This window comes from Zootoca vivipara, chromosome 11, assembly GCF_965207765.1.
Source record: "Zootoca vivipara chromosome 11, rZooViv2.hap1.1, whole genome shotgun sequence".
NCBI lineage: Eukaryota > Metazoa > Chordata > Lepidosauria > Squamata > Lacertidae > Zootoca > Zootoca vivipara.
In genome coordinates this window covers 19578529-19600479 of record NC_142594.1, presented here as the reverse complement: position 1 = coordinate 19600479, position 21951 = coordinate 19578529, and the positions used below count along the sequence as shown (strand labels likewise).

The window sequence follows — 21951 nt, the reverse complement described above, 5'->3', positions numbered from 1 at the left end:
TCTGCGTGCTTCGCACGTGCTCAAAATTGCTCTATCGGCGCTTCATGCACATGCGCTATCGCCGCTCAGGTTAAGTACTTTTCGGGGTGCGAATGGCACCCCGGAACCAATTAAGTACTTAACCCGAGGTACCACTGTAAATGTTAATTTTTTTCATCTACAGTGTTAGGGTTAGAAGCAATTGAGTTGCCTCAGCAGAAGCTGGCTGAGGGACTTACACATAGAGTCATACCAAGGCTTAAACAAATGCTTGGTTTAATGGAGAAAGTAAAAATAACAAAAATTAAATTAGGCTTACACAAAACACCCACACAACCAAACCACCCACCAAGAGCACACTGGGAAATCGCCCAGCACAGAGGCAACACACAACACCCCTGATATACCCTGCATCATCAGTTTCACAGCAACACCTGTCGAGCTGCTCCACAGCTGCAGAACTCCAGTCACTAGATCTTTCCTGACTCTTAAAGGTACAGTGAAACAATAACGACACTTTTACACAATCATTCAACATACAGTACTGTCTTATTTATTTTATAGTACAGTACATTGATTATTGCCTTCATTTTATGGATCAATGGTCTCGCTAGACAGTAAAATCCATGTTAAATTGCTGTTTTAGGGGGGTGTTTTTCATCGCCTGGAACGGATTAATCCACTTTCCATTACTTTCAATGGGAGAGTTCGCTTCAGGTTAAGTACGGACTTCCGGAACCAATTAAGTACTTAACCTGAGGTACCACTGTACCTTTATATCCCACATTTTTTCCCCATCAGGCAACTCAAGGCAGCTTACATGGCGTTGCAAGGTGGTTTCCTATTCATCACTGAGCAGACCCAGGCTTGCTTACCTTCAGAAATGTGGCCATATCATGTGTCCTCAATCCATGCTCAGGACACCAGGAGGCCTGGCATTAGTTTCCGTCTGTTTCTGAAAGTAAGTGTGGCAGAGGCACCAACCATAGGGGGTGGAAGGAGCTTCAGCCCCCTCAATATTTGTTGGTAGGGGGCTGAGCCCTCCTCAATATTGAGGGGGTCGCCATCCCCCGATGCTACTGGGCAGCACTCGCACACCAGACAGGGGTGGGACACATAGAGGGAGCATGATGTGCAAATCATGTCACACAACGCAGGTCCCCCTCAGTGTGAGGGGCAGGTCAGTGCCTTGGAGAAGTGGGTAGCTACTCTAATTCTCCTGGGTGCAAATACTTGGTGCCAGTAAGCACTATGGCGCCCTTAACATCTCTCTGCAGCATCAATGAAGCCTCTGAACCACCCACACATCTCCCGGTCCCTTTAGTCATGAGCTGGTTATTGAATTTCCCTTGAAAAGCCCATAGAGCTGAAGGATGTCAGAAGAGTAATTCCCTTTCCTCTTTCCTCTTTCAGCTTTGTATGCTTTTTCAAGGCTCAGATTAATTCTACGGGATCTGACTTTTACCCAGATCTCTTGAAAAGGCATCTATCTCTTAGGAAGGTGATCTAAGGGAGAGGAGAAGTGATAAGGGGAGCCCATAGCACTTGCTCAAAATGGTTGACATTCTTTGATGGTTGGCTCCCAGTACGTTTCCGAGTACAATTCAAAGTGTTGGTACTGACCTTTAAAGCCCTAAATGGCCTTGGCCCAGTATACCTGAAGGAGCGTCTCCACCCCCATCATTCTGCCCGGACACTGAGGTCCAGCACCGAGGGCCTTCTGGCGGTTCCCTCGTTGTGAGATGCCAAGTTGCAGGGAACTAGGCAGAGGGCCTTCTCGATGGTGGCGCCTGCCCTGTGGAACGCCCTCCCAAGAGATGTCAAAGAGAAAAACAACTACTGGTACCAGACTTTTAGAAGACATCTGAAGGCAGCCCTGTTCAGGGAGGCTTTTAATGTTTAATAGATTATTGTGTTTTATTTTTCTGTTGGAAGCCGCCCAGAGTGGCTGGGGAAACCCAGCCAGATGGGCGGGGTATAAATAATAAATTATTATTATTATTATTATTATTATTATTATTATTATTATTATTATTATTATTTGAGGTAAACAGTTACATGTTGTGCTTTTATCATAAATGTTTCTTTAAAATGGGGGAAGGGCCTGAGCATTCACATAGCATATGAAAGATGGAAATAATTGCAATGGTTATTTGTAAGGTTTAAGTAAATCTTCCTATTGATTCAATGTCAAAATGTATAGAACTTTAACAGGCTAAAATATATTATTAATCTGGAGGTGTAGAGATCCTTGGGGTAAATGTTAAAAAACACTGAGGAATTGTGAAACAGTTAAATTATTTTTGAGATCACTTATAAGAGTCTTTTGAAAGTTGTTTTTAGCTGACACGGTGCTGTGGTCTAAACTTGCTGATCAGAAGGTCAGCGGTTCGAATCCTCGCAATGGGGTGAGCTCCTGTTGCTTGGTCCCTGCTCCTGCCAACCTAGCAGTTCAAAAGCACGTCAAAGTGCAAGTAGATAAATAAGTACCACTCCAGCGGGAAGGTAAATGGCGTTTCCGTGCGCTGTTCTGGTTCCCCAGAAGTGGCTTAGTCGTGCTGGCCACTATGAGGGCAGGTGTCCATATATCTGCTAAGCCTTCATACACACTGGTTGTGATAGCCCAATGGAAATTTTGACTTTTTTCTTGTACAGTGTGCGCTCATGCTACACTATAAACTGCTTTTGAATCCTCAGTGACAAAGTCTGCTTCAACACCAGGGAGCATGCAACACCATGTTCAAGAAATGCAAGAAATGCAAGAAATGCAGCAAAAATATCCCTTGGGCTCACGAAAATAGTTTAATGGTTCTTTGGACTCTTGCCAATATTCAGTATTTTCAGTTGCATATACAAGGAGTGCCCAGGAAAAATAGATAATAGAATTGTGAACTACAGAATAATTTAGAAAAGAAAATATTATCGTCGTTTTCCAAAGCCTTATTTTTCAGATGAGTAATGCTAGCCAGGTAAATTCAGTTGCACATTATCAAGATTTCTGTAAATATTTATGGTTCTGCTACGTACCTTCCGGGTTTTTGTTATAATTATTATTGCTGTTGCTGAATTTCTATTAAGAGCACATACAAAAAAAAAGCAAGACAAAATTGATTTCATAAAGCAGCAATACATTAGGGAAAATAGTTCCTTGAGGATAATAGTTAATAAAAGCTTTTTTTAGGGTTGCCACAGTAATCTGCCAGCTATGATTACCAATGTGGATATTATTATTCTGGTGCAGACTCTTCATTATGTCTAAATCTGATGCCTATTTATTTTCCCACACCGTCATATCTGGAGGGCCACAGTTTGGGGACGCCTGCCCTAGCCCAAGGCCCAGAAATTTGAAAATGGGGAAAGCAGTAGCACTGGGCACTTCTAAATTCCTGTGTAATCTGTCCTTACCCGATGCAGTTGAGGACTACAAGTTCCAGAAATCCCAGCAGGAAACTGACAGAATACCGGGGATTCTGGAACTTGTATTACCAGTATGCAATATAGGAAAAGGCACTCTGTTGGGAGGGTCAGATTATTTGTCTGCCATATTTCAGTTAAGTTTCTTTTCTTTTTTTAAAGCAATTTATTAGATTTTCCAATTAAACACATTTATACAAAAACAAACCACACATACAATCACAAACACAACAACACATAATAAACATAGTGAACACAAAATTTCTCTTCTTAACATCTTATCAATCCTTACGATTTTCTTTGCTCTGCCAAGCTTTGACTTCCCTCCTTCCCCCCATTCGGTTTTCTTATTCACTCCTATCTCGCAGTTCCTTTATTTCATCTACTTAAAGTCGATTCGTAGGATTCATTTCAGTCCTGCAAGTGTCTTTAAACTTCTACAGTTATTCTCCATATAGTCCACAAATTTACTCCAGTCCTTTTGGAACCCTGACTCTCCCTGGTTTCGGATCCTGATAGTCAGTCTTGCTAATTCTGCATAGTCCATCATTTTCGTGCCACTCTTCAATCGTCGGTAACTCCTGGGTTTTCCATTTTGGGGCTAACAAAGTCCTAGCCGCAGTTGCCGTGTACATAAATAATACTTGATCTCCTTTCATTATCTCTTGTCCTATAAGTCCTAATATAAAAGCTTCTGGATTTTTGGGGAAAGTATATTTAAAAATCTTTTTCATATTTTCAGTTAAGTTTCAGGCAGCGGCGGAGCTTCATGCTCCACCACCGGGGGCAGAGAGCAGGCTCGCTGCCCCCAGGGACGGGGCATGCGTTCTGGGAGTGGGGCGGGGCACGCGTTTGGGGGCAGGGGGTGTCGTGCGCAGGGGTGGGGGTGCATGTTTTGGGGCGGAGCAGGCAGCCGCGATGGCACCCCTGGAATCGTGCCGCTTGGGGCGGGCCGCCCCCACCGCCCCTATCTTCCTACGCCCCTGGTTTCAGGACAGGTTAAGGAAGGGGCATTGTTGGATGCTTTGACCTGTAATGAATGTCCTAAAATAGCTTGGGACCATGTTACTTGAATAAATTGCCTTCTTTAGAACTGTCCTGTTCAAGCATGACTAGATGTTGAGCTCCTCTGGAGTCTTTTCCTTTCTGTCCTGGCGACATTTGGTGTGTGTGCTTGGCTGGAACTTATGAAAAGGCCTTCAAATCATTTGTGACCATTTTGTCAGAAAACTCAAACGTGGCTGTGGTCCAACATCTTCAGCTTCATTGGATGCCCATGAATTCTAGTATTATAAGAGAGGGAGGAAAACTGTTATCCACCCATTTCCTCCATGCAATGCATAATTTTATAAACTGCTTACTCACCTTACCCTTGGAGACCTTGCAGTCACTCAAACAGCAATTGAGACTCAGATTTAAAGACGAACTGGGTTTAATCAACAGTTGCCAAGTATGATATGAGTGTTGCGAAAGCAGCAATGGGAGAAGGAATTCTAGAAAGGTGGAATTGTACAGCTATACATCTTCTGCAGGGCCCCCCACATTCACCACAAAGAGTAGTCTATACACAGTTGACAAAACAGCTCATATATTCAGTACACTATTGGCATGGCAATTATTTTGAAACAGCAAATTTCCGCAAGTGATATTTAAACTTGTAACTTTTAACAAGAAGCAGTAAATTACTTTTCAATTATCCACAAGTTACACTGCTAATTAGGTTCCAGACAAAGAGTTTTCCATAACTCAGTGTCATGCATTTAAAAGTCAATCAACCTTCTCTCTCCTTCTCTCTCCTTCTCTCTCCTTCTCTCTCTCTCTCCTTTTAAATCTTCTAATCAAATACTGCTGTGAGACACTATTCGTCGCCAGATTTAGCATAACCTGACAAAAAAAGGTTGGTTCTTCCACAGCATGCAGGAAATGTGCTGTGCTATTTTAGAAAAACTGTTTTGCTTTCAAAGAATCAAATGAAAGTTTAGCAGTCACTGCGTGGCAAGGGTTATTTCAGTCCCTTGCATTATGTTGAGTAATGTAATAGGAATGATTCTAACACTGGTTACGTCTTTGTCAACTGTGTTCTCATTTAAAGTAATCTTAGCTGAATCACTGAATGTATTAATTACTTCCTGATCTTATAGATGAACACTGGCAACATCTTTCCTTGATCTAATTTAGCCTGCTGTTTATATGTTTGTGTGGGCCAGATTGAAAAGAGCAAATAAATGGGGGAATAGACATATAACCCCTTGCATCCTGGACCACCTATTCATCACCAATATCTCTCATCTTGCCTAGGATCCCTGGCTGCCATTCTCTTACCTTCCTGGGCCTCTCCACTTATTGCTGACATTCCTCTAGTAATTGTCTGCTCTTTTACCCACAATGTTCAAAAATATCCACCATTACTCATAGTAAAAAACAAAAACAAAAATCCTAATAAAAATGTAAAAGCATTTTAATCCAAATTTCTCATAATATACACATTTTATATGCAATTTGCCTGATATTCACCTTTATGCAACCAATTTATCCTAATATAACACACTTTATGTTATTTCACTGATATATGCATTTTGATGCACACTTTCCCCTAATATACACATTTTAGAACACCTTATCACAAAATTTGGAGAAGAGTAAATATTGAAGGAAAGCTATTTTCTGTTCACATATTATTTTGGAAGGTACAAAGTAGGTAGGTTCGTATTAAAATCCTAATGGAACCAAATTTCTCTGCTGTCCCTAGTAGATGCCCACTCAAAAACAATAATCAAACCCAGATATCATGGACACAATGCGGTTCATGAGATGACAGTACTTGAGAAAGGATTGGGGCATAATCTATAAATAAATAGGTTAGCAGATGAAGCTTTAGGTAACCATCATCCACTTACTTCAAAGTAAAGGTGCAGTCACAGATGATTCTGGGGTTGCGGCACTCATCTCGCTTAATTGGCCGAGGGAGCTGGTGTACAGCTTCTGGGTCATGTGGCCAGCATTACTAAGCCGCTTCTGAAGAACCAGAGCAGCGCACGGAAACGCCGTTTACCTTCCCGCCAGAGCGGTATCTACAGGTGGAACTCAGAAAATTAGAATAACGTCGCAAAGTGCATCTATTTCAATAATGCAACTTAAAAGGTGAAACCAATATATGAGATAGATACATTCTATGAAAAGCAAGATATGTCAAGCCTTTATTTGTTGTAATTGTAATTATTTGTCGTTAGGTGGGTCAATTATAAATGGAATGTAATTAATGAAATGGAATGTAATTAATGAAATGTAATAGCGATGTTTATTTTTGTTTAATTTTGTAGTATTTTAACTATTTGTTTTATTACTGTGGAATTTCCAAAACAAAGCATTTGTAAAAATCAATCAATCAATAAATAATAATAATAAGTTGCATTATAATAAATAATAATAAATTTTTATTTATACCCCACCCTCCCCAGCGAAAGCCGGGCTCAGAGTGGCTAACACCAAATATAAAACAACTGGTTAACATATAACTCAAAAACAAAACTAAATACATCTAAATTAAATTAAAAATTAAAAATGCAGCCTTGTACAAAAAGAAAAAGAAAGGGAAAATGGAGGAGGGAATCAGGTTGGCTCCAGGCCAAATGCCAGGCAGAACAACTCTGTCTTACAGGCCCTGTGGAAAGAAATCAGGTCCCGCAGGGCCCTGGTCTCAGGAGACAGAACGTTCCAGCAGGTCGGGGCTAGTGTTGAGAAGGCCCTGGTTCTAGTTGAAGCTAATCTGATTTCCTTCGGGCCCGGGGCCTCTAAGGTGTTACTGTTTATGGACCTTAAGGTCCTCCGCGGGGCATACCGGGAGAGACGGTCCCGTAAGTACGAGTGTCCTAGGCTAAAATAAATGCACTTTTCGACGATATTCTAATTTTCCGAGTTTCACCTGTATTTATCTACTTGCACTTCATTCTTTCGAACTGCTAGGTTGGCAGGAGCAGGGACAAAGCAACGGGAGCTCACCCCATGACGGGGATTCGAACCGCCGACCTTCTGATCGGCAAGCCCTAGGCTCTGTGGTTTAACCCACAGCGCCACCCGCATTGTGCATACCAACTTACTGTACATAAGAAGAATTATTGACATAAGTGGAATTCTGCAGGCTGATACCAGGAGGCCAGTATCTTGTTTCCTAAAGTGGCCAATCAGATACCCCTTTGAAGTCCATGAATATAGCACAAAGGTAATGGACCTCTCCTACTGTTCTTCCCCAGCAACTGACATTCATAGGCGAACTTCACATCTTGGACAATAAATTGCATTGGTTTGCCAGGTCAAGCTGATTATAAAGTTCTTGGAAGGATGCTTAGCTTCTGTGGCACAGGTGTTTTTTTATATATATAAAGACTTGTTCACCAAATTATTGTGGCAGATTCTTCCCAAACCTGCACCACTATGGAAGATCTCATCTGTGGCAATCTGTGCCTATAGACAACCTGCATTGCTTCGGCCCTTTGAGAACAAGTGAGCCACACTTATAAGATGTGAGATTTCTTAGAAAAGCTGTCAACAAATAACTATTATTCAGTGCCTGGCTTTGCTCCTGAATTATGAATAATCTTTATCATCTTCCAGGGACTAAAGTTTCACTGCAGGATAGAAACATTTTCTCAGATGAGAAAGGTCACTTAATAAACAGAGGAATATACTCAAGAGCTGAACCAACTGTATGCAAAGACACAGAATCTGCTCAATTGCAGCAGCATTTGTGCAGAGAAAATTCATTCAAGTCAAAGGAAATTCTTCGCGCAGTGGAAAGCATGATGGCAGATCTTGCTGCAGCATTGAAAGACTGACAGAATGTGGAATAGATGCAAATATTTCATCTTCTGAATAAAATATAGCCCTGATGTTGATGGCTGGTAACTATTCTGGCCATATGATTATCACCATGGCTACTCTATACTCATCTGTTCTCAGTCACTATTATGTGCCAATGACACCTGCATTCTGGTCACATAGAGTAAATAATGCAACAGTATGTTGCCCTGTGCTTTTATTTGGCTTAGGTCTTCTTTCTTTCTGAGGTCCAGGTTTTCACAAAATTTGGAATGTTGGGAAGAGGTTTAGAATGGGGCAGAAAATTGAGCTTGGTGCAAATTTCAGTAATGGGAATGCTGAGAATCTCAATTTTGGGGGTGCATTTTTTCATTCCATTAAGGATTTAATAGAGTTTAAAAGGTGTGATCGATCTCAGGAGCTTGTGTCAGAGCCGAGCCATAGGTTTCTTTGGGAGGCAGGAGTCCTAGCTGAGAAGTTTGAACTAGATGATAAACCCAGAATCAACTTGGATCAGCATTGCCTGATCCTCATAACCAATAAAGTCTCCTGTATGTTAAGTTTGACGGGACGTGGGTGGCGCTGTGGGTTAAACCACAGAGCCTAGGGATTGCTGATCAGAAGGTCGGCAGTTCGAATCCCCACGACGGGGTGAGCTCCCATTGCTCGGTCCCTGCTCCTGCCAACCTAGCAGTTCGAAAGCACGTCAAAGTGCTAGTAAATAAATAAGTACCGCTACAGCGGGAAAGTGAATGGCGTTTCCGTGTGCTGCTCTGGTTTGCCAGAAGTGACTTTGTCATGCTGGCCACATGACCTGGAAGCTGTACGCCGGCTCCCTCGGCCAATAAGGCGAGATGAGCGCCCCAACCCCAGAGGCGGTCACGACTAGACCTAATGGTCAGGGGTCCCTTTACCTCATCTTTCCAATGAGCTAGAACTTTGTTTCTGTTTGTTGTGTTTGGGGGACGGTATTTAGGATGATGATGACAATGATGGTAATGATGATGATGATTTAATTTATGTTTACCCCGCCCATGTGGCTGGGTTGCCCCAGCCACTCTGGGTGGCTTCCAACACATATACAAACATAATAAAATGCCAAACTTTAAAAATATTAATGTTTTTTAAAAACATTGGGACATCACCACACATTGAGTAAATGTATATAAAAATAACACCCTGATGACTTTTCAGGTTTCAAACTTGTGTTTGTGAGTTGAAACAATGCACCTGGAAGAGCTGCTAGAGCAAGAAGGGCGTACAATATTGTTTTAAGGCAGAAATTTAGTTAAACTAACTTATTTTGCTACCTGAAAGAATAATGAAAGTGCAAATCTACCATATTCAGGGCAGACCTAATTCATTAATGATTGCATGAATTATTCATGCAAAGTATGAACAGGGCTACTTTGAGAATCAGTTGCTTAAAATCTATGTGGCATTTGAAAAAACATTTTTGGAGTCTTTCTTCATATCTCTGTGTTGCGAGCAGTCTAAATGGGGAAAATCTTCCACATAAAAGCACAATATAAATAAAGGAACTTTTTTTTTAGACCTGTCACATCATGAGAGGCAGATATCGGCACCTGAAACATAATTAAAATCCGTCAGATAAGACTACCCACTAAAATACAATAAAAGTAAATACAATAAAAGTAAAAGTAAATAATATCTACCAAAGTATTGAGTTGCATCTAGACTAAGGCCTTGTGCACACTTTCGCTTGTCCTGCCACTTCCCCTCAGGAAAACTTATTGTTTACCGCTGAATTGGAACAAACATCTCTAGATTTTTCTGTGAATTGATGTTTGTTCCAATTCAGAGATAATCAACTGGTTTTCCTGAGGAAAGCGGCAAGACCAATGAAAAACCGTTCAGACCCACAGGACAAATGGAAACCTCTCAGACATGTGCTTTCTGGGCACAGAACAAGTGGAACAGTGGACGATCCGTATGTTAGTGGTACCAAGTTCCCACTGAAATCAGTGAAGCAGCAAGATTGAGCTGCAATCCTATACCCTTTCCCTCTAGGATTAAACAGCATTGAACTCAATGGGACCATGTTGTGCATGTTTCTGGCAAATTCTACTGATAACAGCAGGACCTTTTCAATAAGGGCCAGGTGAATCTAGAATAGCCTACTGAGAAGTCCACCTGCAAGCCTCCATGTTGATGTTTCAAAAGAAACACAAGACCTTGTTTGTCATTCAGTTCTGACTGTATTCACATTGGTAGGGTTTGAACCCTCATGCAGCATTTTTATTTTATTTTAGAAGACTACATTTTAGTGCACTTTTCTGGATATGGGTGGGGTTTGGTTCTTACTCAAAGGCATGGATAGGAAACCTCTGGTATTCAAGTGGCCGGGAATTGTTGGAGTCCAACAACATCTGTAGCATCACAGATTCCTCATCCGTACTCTAGGGTAAGGATTCTTCCTGCTGTTTGGTTAAGTCTTCAGACTTGACCTGGATCCACTTGGGCCTCACATACCCTATTGAGTGCCACATCAGCGATGCTTTATCTAATCAGAATCCATTCTGCCACCTGCACCTATGTTTTCACAATAGAACTTGGGTCAAATATGTGATAAAAGCACAGGAATTTTCCTAGGTGAATCAGTTCAGCACATTTCCCTCTAATAATCCGAGCCAAGCCTACCATTAGGTAGCAGGTAGCAGGTGCTTAGGGCCAGCAGTAGCAATCCTGGCTATTCCTACTGAGCCACCTTCATTGCCCTTGGGCACCACATGGTATCTTCTGGCTTGCTGCTTGAAGGTTTGGTATTGAAGTAAGATTCAGCTGTTGGTCCTGGAGTATGCTTCTGTAAGTAGAAATAGAGGTGGCATGTCTTATCCTTCGCTTCAGGCACCAAAAGGTTTTAGGCCAGTCCTGCTAACCATGGACTATCAGATGCCTCTAGAAGCAGGATGTTATGATTTAGGTGGCAGCCCTGAGATTTTATCCAAGAACCACAAGTATAATCTATCTCTTTTTAGACTTGATAGGTCTACTAGATGAACATAAATAAGTGGAGGAGAGGGTGGCATTCTATACACATTCATTTTTCAGGAACTCCCTTCACGGTTGAGAAGGAAGCCTCTGGTCACAATGTCTGTCCTACACACACTCGTGTGTGTGTGTGTGTCTGAAGTATGTTTTCTGTTCTGATTCAATATTTATGGCTGCCACCTAAATCAAGAAAACTATTAGATGCACACTGTTGCAAACTAGCTTGAAAATATGCCACCATTCTTCCCAACTATTGTATAACATATTATATCAGTTTTAGGTTTCCCTGACACCTGGCCTGCCCCTTAAACCATTTGTTTTTAGTAATGCAGAGATAAGCTGCCCTAGTTTTTGTAGTCTGCAATGCAATGCTCTTTATTTAATCATATCTGCCTGAGATATATTAGAGGCATTCTTCTACCGTTTTCTGCATTAATGCGGCTTTCTTGAAATACTGTTGAAGCCCTCTTTTTCCTCTCTTGTATAGCTCTAGCTGATTGCTGCAGCATAAATCACAGAATCATGTCTAGGTTCCTTCACTGTGCTATTCCAGTGACTATTTGTATCCCTACAGGTGGGACTTACAATAAAATATTACTGCATAAAGTGTTCCTGTTCCAGCTGACTGGCTGGAACCCTGCCTGTTTCTAGGATATTCCCAGTGCTTTTTTCTGGGGGTACGCAGGGGTACACACATACCTAAACATTTTGTGAATCTAAGTTTGGCCTCATTGAGAGGCAGTATTTCAATATGAGTAGGAAAATGAGAGTACCCCTAAGCATTTTTTTTAATAGGAAAAAAGCGCTGGATATTCCATTCTATTTCTCTCATTCCAACAATTAGTCAGCCTTCCTTGGCCTTTAACCAGGCTGGTTATAGACACTCTATGCCACAGAAGCAACCAAGGCCAGGGCTTTTTCAGTGACGGCTCCGACCTGGTGGAATGCTCTGTCCCACAAGACTAGGGCCCTGCAGGACTTGATCTCCTTCCGCAGGGCCTGTAAGACAGAGCTATTCCTGGCCTTCAATTTAAATTAGCTGGATCCTCTATTCCCTTTCCCCTTTCCTCTTCTATGAAGAAAACCTTTCTGGGACCCCACATTTAAATTCTTCCCTGGTCTCCTTGCTGGCCCTAGTAGGACCAACTTGGCCAGTTAGCCCTGGTGATCATTCGATGTCTACTGACTGGGGTTTTTATCCTTCTTCCCAAAAACGACCCCTGAATTTTTCAATTTTATTAATATTGATGCTGCATTTTTTGTTGTATTTATGCTGCTTTATGCTGTTTTTAAGTCGCATTTTAATCAATGTTTTATATTTGCTGTTGGCCACCCTGACCCAGTTTTTAAACTGGGAAGGGCAGGGTACAAATAAATTATTTATTCTCCTGGGGGAGTTCAATGCTATCTAGCGCAGGATTGCCACTGTATCCTTCAACATTACTTTAGCATGGCATTGATTTAGCACTCCTGTTGCTTTACCTTCAATTTGATGAAAAAGAGTAATAGAGTTAAGTGTCACCCACTTATTCATAACACCTCACCCCAGGTCTCTGGATGACCGTTCTCAGTGATTTCATGCAAATGTTAAATAGCATGACGGACCAAATGGAACCCTACAGACCCCATGGCATAATGCCAAGGATCTGAGAAGGAGCCTTCCAGAACCACCTTCTGGGATTTCTTGAAACCCCTCCCTCTGTTGAAATGGATCTGGAAACTCAGGCTCATCCAAAGAATCCCTGGACAACAGCCAGCCTTTCAAACACCTTGTCGGTTAGCAACTGGCTGATAATTGCGCATATCTTCTGGTTCCAGAGCAGGTTTTTGTTTAGAGGCAACCAAAGCATTTGGTCTCTCAAGAAGACATTTATCTAACAAAGAATTTATCATCTTCTGGACCCAGCAAGCCAGCATATTTTACCCCAGTGTGAATTACATTGGATTCCTATAATTTGGAATTCTCTGTGTCTTTCAGCAATGAAATAAGCTGCCTGTGGAAGTTAGTGAATTCCTTTCTTGGATGTTTTTGAGGAAAGAGAAGAAAGACATTGTTTGGGGTGATTCTGATAGACTATGGCCTCTCTTCTTAATCCCTGAAGTGGCACTGAAAGTTAGTAAAATGTGTGAATTCAGGAAGAGTGTGCCAGTGCTTTCTCCAATGTGAGAATTCCATCCAAATACCTCGTATTTAGCAGTGGCTTATAATGATTTGAAGATTAGGATGCTCATTCTAATGCAAAAACAAAAACAACAAAAACTGTAAAATTAAAAGCCAATGCATTCAGGTAGATGGCATGGTGCTAGAAAAGCCTTTGGGGGTTTCACAGAAGTGTTAAAAAAAGGCTCCTTAGCCAGCTCTGCAGGGTGAACGAAACATGTCCAGAATCATTTCAGGGAGAGGTGATTGCCCCTCTGTGTTGCCTCACTAATGGACTTACTTTCCATTTAAGCCTTCACATCAATCATAAAGGCATCAAGTCTCTCTGTTTCCTTTTGTGCAGACGTCAAGATGCACTTTTTATCTATTGCTGATTTCTTGCTGTGCTAATTGGGTTTTCTTCACCTCATCTGTATATTTGGCATTGATTTTAATTAGGCTTGCTTGATGGGCAGCTTAGTTTGAAGCTCCCCAAATTCCTTTTCTCATTTCTAGCAACATGTTTAAGCTTACAGTTACTTGAGGAAAGGGTGCTAGGCTTCATTAAAAATAATAATAATCAAATTGTTCCCATTGTACCTGTAAGGATAACTGAAATGGTTTTATTGAACAAGCCTGGACATTCGTAGGTGATTGCCTACTTCATGAGATGCTAAAGTTGGAACTGTGAGCAGCAAATCAAATAAACAATTAATGTAATAATTACACACAAGCAGTGTGTGAACAGTTACAGGTAGGTAGCCATGCTGGTCTGCTGTAGTCAAAAAAAAAATAAAAAAAAAATCCATCCAGTAGCACCTTAGAGACCAACTAAGTTTGTCATTGGTATGAACTTTCGTGTGAATGTCAGATACCTGAAGTTACCTGATAGGTATCTGAAGAAATGTACATGCGCACAAAAGCTCATACCAATGACAAACTTAGTTGGTCTCCAAGGTGCTACTGGAAGGAATTTTTTTATTTTAGTGTGTGAACAGATATGTATTCTTAAGGTTGAAGTTCTGTATCCACTTCCCTGGGAGCAAGTCTTGCTTTTGAATAGACATATTACAGCAGAGCTTTCCAAACTGTGTGTCATGACACGTTAGTGTGTCAGATGCAGTATGTAGCTATATCACACGAACACTCCCCATGCTCTTCCCAGGGCTGGAAGAGGGTTAGTTTAATCTCCGCTTTGCTTATGCATGTCTAAAAAGCATGTCATCAAAATGAAAAGTTTGGAAAGCTCTGTATTACAGGATTGCACTGTTAGTGTGGTATAAATTGTTTCTATACACATTTGTTCCGATCCACAGCATTTGTTTTCAAGGCAAGTAATATGTTTTCAAACCCCTTCTGCGACACTGAGGGTCCTGCCAGGTGTCCAAATAGAGGGGCATCACAGATGATGTGGACAGAGTTGGCATATCCTCTGTGTTGATTAATGGGCAAAAGGCAATTCACAGCCCAACTCACATTGACTTCCTTGGTGCCTACTCCACAGATAACTGAACACTTGCAGTCACAGTGTTTTAAACAGTGTTGTAACTTGATATGATTGACGTTGATGCTCTCATTCCTAGTTTGTAGCTTTATATTTGTGGGGTTATCTGTATAGCAGCAACTATCGTCTTTCCGAGAGCAGGATCATTCTCTAGAACAGGTTGTAGGTGTGTGTCATGCTGTGTCACAGTACGTTCAGTTGATCCCAACATTTTATCAAATAGTTCGAACTCTGCTCTAATTCACACAAGGATAAACCCATAGATAAACCCAGGGACGCAGGTGGCGCTGTGGGTTAAACCACAGAGCCTAGGGCTTGCTGATCAGAAGGTTGGCGGTTCGAATCCCTGTGACGGGGTGAGCTCCCGTTGCTCGGTCCCAGCTCCTGCCAGCCTAGCAGTTCGAAAGCACATCAAAGTGCAAGTAGATAAATAGGGACCGCTACAGCGGGAAGGTAAACGGCGTTTCCGTGTGCTGCTCTGGTTCGCTAGAAGCGGCTTTGTCATGCTGGCCACATGACCTGGAAGCTGTATGCCGGCTCCCTCGGCCAATAATGTGAGATGAGCGCGCAACCCCAGAGTCGGTCACGACTGGACTTAATGATCAGGGGTCCCTTTACCATTAAACCCAGAGATACTCTACTGAAGCTATGGCAACTGAATTGAATGGAGGGCGGTATAAATGATACCTCAATTGGCCATTGTGTAAAATGAAATAAAAAATCTAAGTTTAAATCAGCACCACAATTATAAATCTGAAAGCTGGAAATCAAGCGAATGCTGAATTCTAGCCCTCATGGGTTGCCTGTTCTAAGATAATAGCTACAGGAGAAGAAAATGACATTTCATTTTCTGAACATACAGAAACAATGGTGATCAGCTGTATACTTAAATACGATTCTGTACAGATGAACTGTTGGTCCATTTCCCAGGATTCGTGAGGATCGGGGAATACATATGTGGACACAGAAGTGATTTCTGATTTGATGGTGGTTTGGAGGAGCCAATAAGGATTGGGGGAGGGGATGTCCAAAATTTGGAGGATCTATAAGGATTAGTACACAATGGAAATATTAGAAAGCACTGGATCTGTGACTTTTATGATTCAGTCATGGGGGACAGATGTGGCCTGTGATTTAGTGGTGGTGGTGTGTTGAGGCACCTTGCAAAACAAATAAGCATTTTCAAGAGAATTCATTTCACTAGATCCAACTTTTGTGTGCATGACCAAGTAGGCCTTCTCTCTCCCCTCCCCTCCGCCTCCCCTCTGCCTCACCTTCTCCTCTCCCTCCCACACCCAAATCCACCCACACTCTCTTTCTCCCTACTCCTGCAGCACCCCTCTTTCTTCCCATTGCTCACTCCATTTCCCTATTCCCTGTCCCCATATTGCTCCCCTTTCCCTTCTACCCTTACAGTCTAACCACTATACCACAGTGTTTCTCTCTGTTGAATTAGGGTTGGTGCCTTCTCTGAAAATTAATTCAATTTTAAAACAGAAAGGAAGCAAAACCAAAACAAATGAAACAAAACAAATAAACAGCCATCTGGGGCTTAGACTGCCAAAGTGGTGAAACTTGAAATAGCAGTGATTCAGTGTCCAGAAGTCAAAGTGGTGTCTGCATTGTTTAATATTGTCTCATCTTTGTTCTTCAGAAAAATTCAAAGGAAGAGGGAGAGCAGGATCACATTTTGATTCAGCCCGCAGACGGAGTAGAGCTGTCCTTTATCACATCTCTGGACACCTACAAAGAAGAGAAAAGAACAAATTAAAAATTAATAATGTAGGTGTAGAGCACTAAGCTTCTTTTTGTGTGGTTATTTGTACACTGAATTTTCTACTAACTCAGAAGAGTTTCTCTAACGGGTGCTATTAATCATTTGTAATTTTATTTGTAGCACGTTCTTGCTCTCAAGTTTCTTTTCAATAATGCAATATGGAAGGTCAACATATAAAGCAAAAACTATGCCAGTATAATATTTTTATAGAGAATGAATAGAGCTATATTGCAAGACAAGGGCAGAACACAATAGAGGCTGGCTGGGACCTTGGCTTTTCATATAGGTGACACATAAGCTTGCAGATCAATGGAATTCATTTTCACAGCTGCAAGCTTCTTTATGTTTTCTTTTCTTTAGCAAAGTTCTTAAAACTGAATCTAATGTAGTAGGTAAGGAATTTCCCTGCTGGATGCACACAATCTCCAAGATTCTCTGGATTTTGAGCCAATTCAGAATACCCCAATCCCTGGTGTTAGGAATTTGACTGTTTCCCTTCTCCTAGAAATGCTGTAGTATTGTTGAAACTCCTTTGGACTTCCTTAGTATTCTGCAAAAGTTTTACCTAAGGAGGAACTTCCATATTAAGTAGGAACAGCCTAGGGATGTATAGAACTCACATAGATAATGTAACCTCTGGTAACATCAGAGGTGTGCTCTCATATGAATGGTACAATTTCATATACTGTACAGTGAATTTAGAGTCCATCTCTGGGAGCCAAACTAGATGTGACACTAATGGTGTTCCCACTATTAACAGGAGTGAAATTGCCTGAATTTCCCAAGGGGAGGGGGCAAATATGTGACCGGGGGTGAGGCGACCAATCATGGGGGAATGGACCAGGCCAGTTTTAGGGCTACTCCAACCCCTCCTTGTTTTTTTAGATCATCTGTGGTTGGGTGGAGGCAAACAAGTAGAAGCTGATCACCTTGGGTGGTGTTTAGTGGAAGCAGCTGAGCAAATTAAGATGAAATCCTATGCCACCCTGAGGCATTACAGGGTTGTGGGTTCATGGGAGCAATCAACTATAGCCCCAGGCTAGGGGGAAGTGGTTTTGGGGTGCCTACAGGGATGGGCAGGGACACTTGGGTGAATGCTTTTCTGTACATGTTTGGTCCTCCCTCCTCAAGGCTCATCTAGCAAGAAGGAGAGATGAAGTACCTTTAATGTACCTTTAATGAAGTACCTTTTAGAAGACATCTGAAGGCAGCCCTCTTTAGGGAAGCTTTTAATGTTTAACAGACTATTGTATTTTAATATTTTGTTGGAAGCTGCCCAGAGTGGCTGGAGAAACCTTGCCAGATGGGCGGGGTATAAATAATAAATTATTATTATCATCATCATCATCATCATCATCATCATCACCGAATGGCATGCTCAGGGGATGATAAGAGGGGTGCTCTCCTCTAAACAATGAATGAACTCATTTGCCCTCACTTATTAATTGGCTCTTGATTTACAGATTGTCTCGTGTTATATTTGAATAATATGCTGGCTCTTGAGTCCTCTTCACAGGTGTTGGGGCAAATGCATTGTTAGCAATTTAGTAGCAGATTTGATCCTTTCCTCTATCAATGTCCTAATAAAAAATGCCCCCCACCTGTGGCTGCTACTAGCCTTGGAAGGAAAGGCCCCATTGGCACAAGTAGAGGCTACCACTCCCACGGAGTGTGGGGTGGGATTTTAATTCGGACTACAGTGAGGGAGGAAAGAGTTTAACCTGCTAACCTGCTGTTTGTTTATTTTAATATTTTTTTTAAAAAAAAACATGGACATGATGGCTAACAATACATTTACATATATAGTTTGGCTCTGAAAAGTAGTTTTCACCATGCATGTCAGTTTGGCCAAATACACATTCCCTGAACCAGGGCAGCAGTGTTTAGAACTGGAATGTTTTAGCACAGTTGCTCATATTGCCATTGCAAGCTTAAAGCACGAGGTATTTTTAGTAATTCATTACTTTCAGTCTCCCTTTAATTGGCAGCAAGACTTTGCATCAAATCATTGCTGTTGTAAATAAAACCTAGAAGCTGAAGAGATTTCTCCCTGGATTTGAAATGGATGTGTGTAGCTTGGTAGAATACATAAATCGATCTTCTTGTGCTTTAATTGCAATCATAGTCTCTGCTAAGGCTTCCATGATGATGCACATCTCTAAGTAACCACAGCTGACAAGTAAGCCTGCAAAATACACTTGCTGTTTTCGTAGGCTGGTTTCTTTTGCCACCAGACCTTTGGACCGATGTTCGTACAAGATGCCCCAATGCATTCTGGGCTACAAGTGGATACAATTTTAATTGTGTGCATTGATTAACACATTACTTTGCTCTTGCATCCCCATTTCTTATTTTTTTATTTTTGCCTGTCCTGTACTTGTGTTTTGCTTGTTTTAATCCACATCAAGCTGGTAAGGACATTTTGGCAACCAGGAAGCCATATGAGTTCATGTCTTGAAAATGTTGTTTCAAAAGCTTGCATGACTGAGAAGTTGAAATATACAGGATGCTCTGATTTCTTGCCGCTCTGTTTCTCCTTGATTTAAAAAATCCTGCTATAACACACAAAGTGGCCTAATTTTGTGCAGCAGCAATCAAAATATGACATATAACGATTAGCACCCATTATATATTAGTATAATATACTATAATATATTGACCGATGGACACTTCTAGGTCAGAAGGCTTTCCATTCTGACAGATAAATGACCACCCAGAACTGCTTTTTTATGTATATGCGATTTTATTTCATTTTATCTTGTTTTCAGCTTTAACAAAATTTTAATTGGCATTTTGCTCTTAATACTGGTCATTGAACATAATAAAATGACTTGTAGTACACTTCTCAAATGGAGGGTATATTGAACTTGTTGGAGGTTGCATTTTGTTGTTCTCTGAATTTTAATTTTTAATTATGGTGAGATGATCCTGGGAAAGAAAGGCATGATATTTAATATGTAAATATTAAGTGTATTTAATATTTTCTGCTGAAAATAATAATATAATGTAAACATATGCTTAATCCTCCCATTGGAATTTATTAGATGAGCAGAGCAATTCACCCTGCGATCAGAAAGCAGCAGGGCAAGGCAGAGAGTTTTAGATTCACTGCCACATCCGAAACTCTGTTAAACATGCACCAGCCAGGATGGGAGGTGTGATGGTGGGCTTTTATTTTTATTTTTTGCTATGCCAGCTCCAGGCTGAGGAGCCTTTTGGGGAATTCGCAGGGCTTTAGATTCAGAAGTCTCAAAGCCACTGGTCACCTGCCTCCAGACAACCTGGGCTTTCTGGTCTGTACAATCAGCATGCCACTCCCACAGGAAGCACCATCCCCATCCTTGTTCTTTTTATCATAGAATTGTAGAGTTGGAAGGGATCTTTAGGGTCTACTAGTCCAACCTCCCTGCAAAGCATCCATAGCCACTCAAACTCTGCTTAAAAATCTCCAAGGAAGATTCCCTCCTTCTGAGGGAATCTGTTCCACTTTTGAACAGCTTGTACCATCGGAAAGTTCTTCCTGGCGTTTAGTTGGAGTCTCCTTTCTTGTAACTTGAATCTGTTGGTTCAGGTTCTAAGCTCCAGAACAGGCGAAAACAAGCTTGCTCTATCTTCCAAGTGATAGCCCTTTAGATATTTGAAGATGGCTATCAAATCTCCTCTTACCCAGGCCAAACATACCCAACTCCCTCAACCATTCCTCATAAGGCTTGGTTTTCTAACTTACTTTTAGTAAACCTTGGGGCTTTACTAAACTTGCTTTGCCCCCCTTCAACGTAGGATTGTGTTCTTAAAAGTGCTTAGCTTTTGTTAGATTGTGTCCATACTTAGCAAAGTACTCTGACATCAGTGCCTACAGTTGAAACAACAACGCACAAAATGATCTACCCTTTTTGCAACTACGATAATAAAGAGACAGAAAGTATGGCTTTAGTGTTGTATTGCCAAGCATTATATTTTAATACCCGAGGTGGGCAAGTCAGCCAAGAATTATTACATGAACAGGCAGTTTAAAAGGTCAAGAGTTCTGTAATGGATGCTTCAGAAATGGCTGTAGCTGAACTGAAAATGCCAGCTTACGCTGGTAACAGCACATCTCAGAAGCAGCACCATGTATTTTTCTCTGGATTTATAATGCAACAGCCGCTCTCTTGAGCACTTTTGGCCTCTTTACTGAGTTAGCATCGAGGATTTTCCCTTTCCATTTCTGGCAGAAAGTGTTTCCATTCTCCTCCCTTACAGTTAAAATAAACCTGCAGTACATTAATGTGAAGTGCGATTATGCTGAGCCCATGGAAGGAGGATTAAAGGAACAATATCGGCAAATTTAGCTTTGGTGGGCAATGTGTGGGTGGGGGAGGGCAGCTTTTACAAAGTTGTAAGGCTACTAAAAAGTTTTCCATTAGTTGTCAAATAGGAACCGATGCATTTTATATTGATTCTCTTTCTCTCTTTCCCTTCCAGAATGTTTTTGTAGATAAACCAGCATTTCCAGAATACAAAGTTTCAGATGCAAAAAAGTCGAAATTCATACTTTTGCATTTTAGCACTTTCAAAGCTGGCTGGGACTGGCTTATTTTATTGGCAACGTTTTATGTTGCCGTGACTGTACCTTACAATGTTTGCTTTATTGGCAATGATGATCTATCTACAACGCGAAGCACAACTGTCAGTGACATTGCAGTGGAAATTCTTTTTATCATAGGTAAGACACACCTCTTCTCTTTCCGCTTTGCTCATTTCATGGCTCTGAAAATAACTATAGGTTTTTTTTAAAAAAAAGAAGAAATAATGCTGCTTTCAAATATCTGTATTTATTTTCTGGCATGGCTAACCATACTGTTAGGCAGAGCAAAACAGATAATCTGAGATAGCATATTTTGTCATGCAATCAAAGGGAAGCAGTTAGTGATTTAGGCTGTAATCTTGTGTACACTAAGCTAGCATAAAGTTACACTAAATTCAGTAGGACTTATGGCTAAGTAAAGGTGAATGGAATTGATCCGTTGATGAGAATAAGAATAATAAATTGTGGCAGGGGAAGGGGGAGTGAAGGTGCCACTTGGATTTCCATCTTTAGTCATCAATATATATTGGACTGTTTCTGTTTTTCTGGACAGCTCATCACAAAGTATGGATGATAGATGCCTGTCAAATTACCAGGCATCACTAACTGACTGACAAGGCATTTAAGCTGGTGTACTTGCATTTTAAGCCAACCCATCCCTACTTAGAGCATTTGCAGAGCACCTTTCCCTCTAATTAATATGAAAGAAGCCTCACATATTTGGGAATTCAAGCTTTAAAGGT

General features: G+C 41.2%; 1 protein-coding gene across 1 annotated transcript in view; it reads left to right on the top strand.

Moving 5' to 3' along the window:
* The window catches only part of KCNH8 (potassium voltage-gated channel subfamily H member 8), a 159237-nt gene that overhangs the window by 68221 nt on the left and 69065 nt on the right, over positions 1–21951 (top strand). The window contains exons 4-5 of the mRNA XM_060280535.2: positions 16519–16646; positions 21106–21346. Of these exons, the coding sequence (XP_060136518.2) occupies positions 16519–16646; positions 21106–21346 (369 nt within the window). The remainder of the gene's footprint in view (positions 1–16518; positions 16647–21105; positions 21347–21951) is intronic.